Source organism: Sinocyclocheilus grahami, unplaced genomic scaffold, assembly GCF_001515645.1.
Source record: "Sinocyclocheilus grahami isolate Dianchi unplaced genomic scaffold, SAMN03320097.WGS_v1.1 scaffold2355.1, whole genome shotgun sequence".
Classification (NCBI taxonomy): Eukaryota; Metazoa; Chordata; class Actinopteri; order Cypriniformes; family Cyprinidae; genus Sinocyclocheilus; species Sinocyclocheilus grahami.
The window spans coordinates 12,634-22,314 of record NW_015507534.1 but is presented as its reverse complement, the minus strand read 5'-3'; the positions used below and the strand labels follow the sequence as shown (position 1 = coordinate 22,314).

At 39.1% G+C, this 9,681-nt stretch overlaps 1 protein-coding gene across 1 annotated transcript in view; it reads right to left on the bottom strand.

The window, feature by feature from the left end:
• Positions 1–794: 794 nt before the first annotated feature.
• LOC107574825 (methylosome protein 50) overlaps positions 795–9,681 on the bottom strand; it is an 11,815-nt gene continuing 2,928 nt past the window's right edge. The window contains exons 2-9 of the mRNA XM_016261261.1: positions 6,299–6,463; positions 6,169–6,218; positions 5,357–5,427; positions 5,223–5,277; positions 3,320–3,391; positions 3,134–3,242; positions 2,854–2,922; positions 795–1,108 (exon numbers count right to left, since the gene is read on the bottom strand). Coding sequence (XP_016116747.1) covers positions 985–1,108; positions 2,854–2,922; positions 3,134–3,242; positions 3,320–3,391; positions 5,223–5,277; positions 5,357–5,427; positions 6,169–6,218; positions 6,299–6,463 — 715 coding nt within the window. The 3' untranslated portion in view covers positions 795–984. The remainder of the gene's footprint in view (positions 1,109–2,853; positions 2,923–3,133; positions 3,243–3,319; positions 3,392–5,222; positions 5,278–5,356; positions 5,428–6,168; positions 6,219–6,298; positions 6,464–9,681) is intronic.

The following is a 9,681-nucleotide window of genomic DNA, read 5'->3' as shown; positions in this document are numbered from 1 at the left end:
TTTTGCACCCGGTCTGGAGCTTTATCACGCTGTTGCTAAAGTATTACTCTATTAACTTTCTACCTGGATGTTTCTTCAGCTGTCAGTATATTCAGGTTTTGCCGAACTCTTATGACCGCAGCTTCATCAGGACTTTCTAGAGCTGCTCAAATTTATCAGTGGAGCAACTGTGCCCGTGTATGGCTAGATAATCTACACGGAAACTCATTTTAATGTCAAACCTTTTAATTTAATTCAATTGTTTAATCCAGTTTCTAATCAGGTTATAAATTAATTGTAACTTCTGCATAATATTTTAGAATGTTTTTAATCATTAATGTACAATATTAATCTATAGCTCTCGCTACGAGAGCTTCTTTCAGTGGTGCTGGATTTTTTTCCAGGTCAAAACATGATGAATTTTTACGAACTTAAAAGTATACAATAAACCTTCGAATTTGAGAATAAACACTGTTATAGATGGTCGCGAAGCCTTGAACATATTACCGATGGTTCGTTTTAACTAAGAAAAATGCCTTTGCTGCTTTTCATAGTTATTATTTTAATCTTAAGCAAGAATCAAAGAAGAAATAATGCAAACTTTGTTTTTGCTTGAATATACTGGTTAAAGGTGCCTTTGAAGAAACAAGCTAATTTAATAATCTGCAAACGTGTTAGTATGACAATTGTTGTTTTGGATATTTAACCCTTTGTTACCCCCCTAAAGAAAGAATATACCCATAATACGGTGTGATAAAAATATGCGAGAGCATAAATATACAGATGACAGAAATTTTATTAAACAGTGAAACGTGTTTTTTTTGCACAAATATGAGAAGAGAACAGCATTCATGCCCATTTCTGTTATTAAAAAAGACATTTTCTGCATGTTCTGAATTCTGATCCTACTATGATTATGTATTTAACTCATGAATCGTTATTTGATGGTGACGGAACAACAGAAATGGGAATGAACTGGAGGTTGGTGTGGTTTCCCATGATGCTCTAGGGCGCAGACACGCTGTGGTGGAGCACCTGATGGTCCCAGCCCACGGTGGTCAACACGGCCGAGCCGCCCGGGGCCCAACACACGCCGCGCACGAAATCCTGGTGCCGCCGGTCCCTGAAACTAAACACGGAGCACACGACAGACTCAGATCGCCGCTCTGAGATATAAATACACTCCAATTAAATGTTAATGTTAAGGTGCTTTAAATCATTTTGTAACCGTGTTTAAACAATAAAAAAAGTTTATAGATAAAAAAAATACACAACTCATATTTTGTAATCATTTGACTACATATTTTATATGCATACATAACACTTTTTTTTTTTTTACAATTTTTGTTTTTAATAACTTATTATTTTAGATTTTTTTATTTTAATTATTATTTCATTACACTGTAGGCACATTTATATAATACATGTATAAATGTTTTATATAAATGTATTAATACATGTAATATTTTTAAACAATATAAATCTTAATTTCTAATGAAATATTTTAATACATTGAATCAATTTATTAACTATAAATACACACACACACACATATATATATATACACATATGTGTGTGTGTGTGTGTGTAAAATATTGCACAAATAATTTCAAATATTTCTTCTACAACTCTTTCAATTTTATTCAATTTGATATAAGATTTAAGTATTATAAATATAAATTAACAACATGTATATTTCATCTTTTGTCCATAAAATACATATAGTTTCCAATTAAACATTTTATCAATACATTCAATCAAAATGAATTCAGTTCTTATTAAATATTATATTTAATATGTGTGTGTTTATTATTGAATTGTTTGTAGTTAAATTAGATATACGTGTTAAAATATTTAAGCCGCAAAAACTGTTTAATGATTGTCAGTTCCATGTACTTCGGGGTGTGTGGATTTCCTGTGTTCTGATTGGCTGGTGCAGGACAGCCAATGAGGAGAGAGGCATGTGTCAATACTCACATTTCTCGGAGCTCTGCAGTAACCACGGCAACGGAGCAGTCGTCACTGATAGACGCCAGCAGGGGTGAACTGCAGGTGACAGCCCATAATAATCACCAGTCATTATCCGGCTCACGGAGTACTTTACAATACAGCTTATTTTACAATATGGCCTACTTTATAAGATGGCATACTTTACGATCCGGAGTACTTTACAATAAGTCTGGCATATTTTAAAATGTGGCGTACGTTACAATCCGGAGTACTTTGCAATAAGTCTGGCGTACTTTGCAATGCGGCATACTCTACATACAATCTGGTGTACTTTACAGTCCGGAGTACTTTACAATAAGTCTGGCGTACTTTACAATCTGGAAAACTTCACAGGCTATTAATACATGTAATATTTTTAAACAATATAAATCTTAATTTCTAATGAAATATTTTAATACATTGAATCAATTTATTAACTATAAATACACACACACACACATATATATATATACACATATGTGTGTGTGTGTGTGTGTAAAATATTGCACAAATAATTTCAAATATTTCTTCTACAACTCTTTCAATTTTATTCAATTTGATATAAGATTTAAGTATTATAAATATAAATTAACAACATGTATATTTCATCTTTTGTCCATAAAATACGTATAGTTTCCAATTAAACATTTTATCAATACATTCAATCAAAATGAATTCAGTTCTTATTAAATATTATATTTAATATGTGTGTGTTTATTATTGAATTGTTTGTAGTTAAATTAGATATACGTGTTAAAATATTTAAGCCGCAAAAACTGTTTAATGATTGTCAGTTCCATGTACTTCGGGGTGTGTGGATTTCCTGTGTTCTGATTGGCTGGTGCAGGACAGCCAATGAGGAGAGAGGCATGTGTCAATACTCACATTTCTCGGAGCTCTGCAGTAACCACGGCAACGGAGCAGTCGTCACTGATAGACGCCAGCAGGGGTGAACTGCAGGTGACAGCCCATAATAATCACCAGTCATTATCCGGCTCACGGAGTACTTTACAATACAGCTTATTTTACAATATGGCCTACTTTATAAGATGGCATACTTTACGATCCGGAGTACTTTACAATAAGTCTGGCGTACTTTACAATCTGGAAAACTTCACAGGCTGATTCACTCTTCTTATAACTATCGCAGTGTTTTCTTCCGTACCTGTCGGAGGAGAACGTCAGTCTGGAGACGCGGCGGCTGTGAGCGTTTATCGTCCGTACACCGTCCGACGTCTGCAGATCCCTCAGAGTCACTCGACCCAGTTCATCACCTAACACCAGACACACACGTCAACACCAGCAGAGCATCATGGGACAGAGCAGTGCATCGTGGGAAATGAAGCCGTACCGTATGCGATGGTGCTGCTCTGATGAGGGTGCCAGGCGACGGCCGTGGGGCTGCAGCTGGGAGACACCACGTCTAAACGAGATGGACAGGAAGTTAGGTCTCTCCGGACAGGAAGTGACTGAGTGCTCAGCTGGATCTCACTTTAGAATCAGCCAGACAGACTGAAAGCACCAAAGTTAATGATACTGTGGTGTGTGTGTGCTTGTGTGTGTGTTTGTGTGCGTGTGTGAGTAAGTGCTTGTGTGTGTGTGAGTAAGTGCTTGTGTGTGTGTGTGTTTGTGTGCGAGTGAGTGAGTGCTTGTGTGTGTGTTTGTGCGAGTGAGTGAGTGCTTGTGTGCATGAGTGAGCGAGTGAGTGCTTGAGTGTGTGCGCGCGCGCATGTGTGTGTGTGTGCGCGCATGTGTGTGAGTGAGTGAATGAGTGCTTGTGTGTGTGTGAGTGAATGAGTGAGTGCTTGTGTGTGTGTGTGTGTGTGTGTGCACATGAGTGAGTACTTGTGTGTGTATGTGTGTGCGTGTGTGTGTGTGAGTGAGTGAGTGCTTGTGTGCATGAGTGAGCGAGTGAGTGCTTGTGTGTGTGCGCGCGCGCATGTGTGTGTGTGTGCGCGCATGTGTGTGAGTGAGTGAATGAGTGCTTGTGTGTGCGAGTGTGTGTGTGTGTGTGAGTGAGTGAATGAGTGAGTGCTTGTGTGTGTGCGAGTGTGTGTAAGTGAGTGAATGAGTGAGTGTGTGTGTGTTTGTGTGCGTGTGTGAGTGAGTGAGTGAGTGAGTGCTTTTGTGTGTGTGTGCGTGTGAGTGACTGCTTGTGTGTGTGTGAGTGAATGAGTGAGTGCTTGTGTGTGTGCGAGTGTGTGTAAGTGAGTGAATGAGTGAGTGTGTGTGTGTTTGTGTGCGTGTGTGAGTGAATGAATGAGTGAGTGCTTTTGTGTGTGTGTGCGTGTGAGTGACTGCTTGTGTGTGTGTGAGTGAATGAGTGAGTGCTTGTGTGTGTGTGTGTGTGTGTGTGCACATGAGTGAGTACTTGGTGTGTGAGAGTGCGTGTGTGTGTGTGTGAGTGAGAGTGCGTACTTGTGTGTGTATGTGTGTGCGTGTGTGTGTGTGAGTGAGTGTGCGTGCTTGTGTGTGTGAGTGTTGTGTGTGTGTTTGTGTGAGTGAATGAGTGAGTGCTTGTGTGTGTTTGTGTGCGTGTGAGTGAGTGTATGAGTGAGTGTGTGTGCGTGTGAGTGAGTGTATGAGTGAGTGTGTGTGCGTGTGAGTGAGTGTATGAGTGAGTGTGTGTGCGTGTGAGTGAGTGTATGAGTGAGTGTGTGTGCGTGTGAGTGAGTGTATGAGTGAGTGTGTGTGCGTGTGAGTGAGTGTATGAGTGAGTGTGTGTGCGTGTGAGTGAGTGTATGAGTGAGTGTGTGTGCGTGTGAGTGAGTGTATGAGTGAGTGTGTGTGCGTGTGAGTGAGTGTATGAGTGAGTGTGTGTGCGTGTGAGTGAATGAGGGAGTGCTTGTGTGTGTTTGTGTGCGTGAGAGTGAGTGAATGAGTGAGTGCTTGTGTGTGTGTGAGTGCTTGTGTGTGTGTGTGTGTGTGCGCGTGTGTGAGTGAATGAGTGAGTGCTTGTGTGTGTTTGTGTGCGTGTGAGTGAGTGTATGAGTGAGTGTGTGTGCGTGTGAGTGAGTGTATGAGTGAGTGTGTGTGCGTGTGAGTGAGTGTATGAGTGAGTGTGTGTGCGTGTGAGTGAATGAGGGAGTGCTTGTGTGTGTTTGTGTGCGTGAGAGTGAGTGAATGAGTGAGGGCTTGTGTGTGTGTGAGCGTGCGTGTGTGTGTGTGTGTGTGCGTGCGCATGAGTGTGTGCTTTGTGCGCATGTGTGTGCGTGCTTGTGTGTGTGTGAGTGTGCGTGTGTGTGTGTGTGCACCTAGGCGAGAGGCAGGTTTGGGTTTCCGTCGGTCCCACAGCAGAAGCCGTCCGTCCTGCAGGAGAGCGTGAGATGGTTACACACTCAAACACACGTGTGTGTGTGTATATGTGTGTGAGAGAGACGGCACTGACCTGAGCACATGACAGGAAGAGAGACTCGTCGACAGGAGAACACGACACACCGCTGACCGGCTGAGAGTGAGCTGACACACACATAGACACACACACACACACACACACACACATTTTTAACAACTCAACAATATAGATTTACATATTTTATTAATAAATAATATATTTCAAATAAATCACATTTGGACATTACTCACTCTTAAAATATCTGAAAATAAGAATCTATATTTACATATAATAAATAATATATACAGTTTAAATAAATCACAAGTTAATATTCAATAATTAGTCAAATTCTATTCTATATGAATAAACAATGTATTCATTATTAAAATAAAAATACATATGAAACATACTTATATGCAATAATTAATAACTAATATATAGTGTTTAAATAACTAAATTACTATATATATATATATTTTTTTTTTTTTTTTTATATATATATAATCACATATGCATATGAACTATTGATCTAAGAATCTACTGACCCATTACTTTCAAATGCAAGTGATTATTTCTTAGTAAAGCTGAGCTCATCAGTCTTTCATCGTCTGTTTTTACGGAAATGTTTTTCATTCAGTTTCTTCAGAAGAATTCAAATCAATTCTTCAATCATGAGTTCATGAATCAAACCCACCTGATCCAGATGAACCACTTCATTTGATTCACGGCCAAGAATCATATCAACACAGAGATAAAGAGTGCATGGCGTCTCATAAATATATATAATTACACTGCATCTATAAATCTGATCATCAATGAGCCTGTGGGTTATTAATCTGCAGTGACATCACTTCCTGTCTGCTCACCGTGATAGGAGCTGGTGACGGTCTCCTGGTTCAGATCCCACACTTTGATCCTGAAAGGAGACGGAGAGAGAGATTGAGTGCCCTGAGATCATGTTGAGCCTCTCACAGTCTCACAGCACCGCCTGCTGACCTGCAGTCCACACTACAGCTGACGGCGAGACGCCCGCCGGCGCTCACACTCACACCCGTCACCACGTCATCATGCTCCAGACGAGTGAAGCGGTTCATCAGCAGCCGCTCGTCCTCCGCCAGCTCCCACAGCTCCACCGAACCTGACAACAACACATGTATATATCTATCAGAGAACACCACGTGATCAAAACCAGGACAGAAACTCGAAAACCTAGTAATACCACGGTATCCCCGTTGAAAAAAAACAGCATATGCTGGTTAGGTATGTTTTGAAGCTGGGATGCTGGCTTATGCTGGTTTATGCTGGGTTAAACTGATCCTTAGATGGTCATGTGCTGGTCGGACCAGTTTAGGACCAGCACATGACCAGCTTAAACCAGCTCAAACCAGCTCAAACCAGCATAAACCAGCACGGACCAGCATAAACCAACTCAAACCAGCATAAACCAGCTCGGACCAGCATCCCAGCTTCAAAACCAGCATCCCAGCTTCAAAACATACCTAACCAGCATATGCTGTTTTTTTCAACAGGGATACCGTGGTATTACTAGGTTTTAGAGTTTCTATCATGGTTTTGAGCATACCCTGTAGAAAAACCAGGTATGTTAGGTATGTTTTGAAGCTGGGATGCTGGTCCGAGCTGGTTTATGCTGGTCCGAGCTGATTTATGCTGGTCCATGCTGGTTTAAGATGGTCATGTGCTGGTCCTAAACTGGTACGACCAGCACATGATCATCTAAGGACCAGTTTAACTCAGCATAAACCAGCAAAGGACCAGCTTAAACCAGCATCAATACATACCTGGTTTTTCAACAGGGTATGCTCAGAACCATGATAGAAAACCACAGAAACCTAGTAATAAAAGGGTCAATGTCCAAAAAAACGAAAATAAACTATTACACGTACAAAAACCTACTAATGCCATGGTAAATATCCAAAAAATCTAAAATAACACAATATTATTGTTGAACATCCACAAAAACCACAGTATTACCATGGTACAAGTCCAAAAACTACGATCAAACGCCAGTATATGTCCAAAACGTTAATAATACCATGGTAAATGTCCAAAAAACAGCTAAAACAACAACATTATTGTTAAATATCCATTAAAAACATGGTATTACCATGGTACAAGTCCAAAAACTATGATGATAAGCCTGGTAGATGCTCAAAAGCTAATACCACGGTAAATTTCCAAAAAAGCATAAATAATATTATTGTAACCCCAGTATATGTCCTAAACCCTACAAAAACCATGGTAGATGTCAGTAAAATTATTAATACAGTGCATGTCAAGAAGCACAATATTACTATGGTAGATCTCCAGAGAAGCACAATAATTATTGGTGACCAAATGTAAAAAAAAAAACATGGTAAATGTCCAGAAATGATGATAAGACCTTGGTACATGTTCAGAAACGGTGCATTTCTACGGAAGATGTTAAAACACATTGCATAACGCCGCCCAAATGTATTTACAACACTGTTCCAGAACACTTCAACCCAAATATTCAGATGTGTGCAGCGCATTTTATGGAGGACTGAGTCCTGGGGATGTAACGATTAACCGCGAGCCGGTTGGAAATCGATTTAAATATGTGACGATTCAAGAGACGCTAAACCAATCGCGATTCATTTAGATGTAGGAGTTTATATGAATGCATGTCTGAGGGGAACTTACGGTCTTTGGTATTTTTTTCGTTTCCTCTTGCCTCTGTATAAAGCATATTAAAGTTCGTAAGCGCAGCGCTGCTTTGTTTACAGCGGAAACCAATGAAAGGCTTAAAGCGCCACCTGCTGGCAGAGCGTGCATCTGCGTCTCGTTCAGCTCAGCTTTCATGCAGATATTTTTATTTATAGTTTCACAAATTTCGAAATGATACAATCTAATTTAGATTAAAAACTGCTGGTGTTGCATGCATGACGCATCTTTGTTTGGATCGTGATTAAAACGCAGCGGTTGCCTCTGATTTTAAATGTTAAGAGCACAGACGAAGCCTTAGTTTGTTTACTTGAAGATGTTTATTTTATTTGATTTGGGGCAGTATATTATTATAGTGTTATATTTCAATGTATATTTTATGTTATGCTTGCGTGCTCTGATAATAATAGCTTTCTAGGATTAAACATTATTTGGATAATATCTGGATATATAATGGATAAATATCTTAACCCTACTGTTAGACCTACCTGAAACACTAAAAAGTGTTTTATTTCATTCGAAGGCCTGTCGTTATTTTTTATTTGTTTTTATTTTATTACTGACTGCTTACTTGTCATTTTTTATTCAATTCAAAGTTTGAAATCAAGCTATCTCGTGCTACTGCAACACAATCACCCAGCTGTAAAATTAAAAAAACACTGAGTGAGCAAACATTTGTGAGATAGCTATAATGGTTATTAAATAATGTTTACATGTGTATAAAAGCCTACATTAAAATCTGTCATATAAATTGGTCTCTTCTTTAGAAATTAGCCTGCTGATTGCCACCATTGATGGACACAATGTTTTAATAATATTAAAAATATCTGTAAGACATTATATTCTGCAGTTCTTCCCTGCTGTGCAGAATATCATATATAATAACCTTAAATCACATAAACACATTTCATTTCACCAAATACACCAAATAATGCTCTTTTTAGCAGCATCACATGACCCCTTTAATGAGAAAATATGTAATTTTAACATCATGACATCTCATTATTATAAGAAAAGATGTAGTTTTAACATAAAATAATCAGCGTTGGTTTAGCAATAATAAAAGTAATTAAAAATAAGTAAGTCAAAATGTTCTTATATTTAAGGCGAGACACTATACAGACAAAAGCATTGTGTTTTTTTCGTGCATTGGTACATTGTGACATTTTGGCTTTTCACGAAGTGTCTTTTTTGCAAAAATACATTTTAAAGTGTTTATTTTATTATTAGACGTTATCAGTTTTTTGTGTTCATGCATCATTCTATCAAGCGTTTAACGCGCACGTGTCTAAAGTAGCTCAGATTGAGCTGATGCTTTGTTCTGACCTGCTCTGTAATCCACCGCGTCCAGGTGTCTCTCCATACACGCCGGAGCGTTCACGGGGATATTCCAGCAGTTCTCTTTAATCATGATCAGCTCTGACGACTTTAATAATTATTAATATCACACTCGACTCCAGCTAACTCGCTCCCGCAATCAATGAAAGACACACGCGGGCGGCACTTCCGCTTCCGGCGCAGAACACGCTTCAAAATAAGAGCCGAACACTCTTCAAAATAAGAGCCGAACACTCTTCGAAATAAGAGCCGAACACGCTTCGAAATAAAAGCCGAACACGCTTCGAAATAAAAGCCGAACACGCTTCGAAATAAGAGCCGAACACTCTTCGAAATAA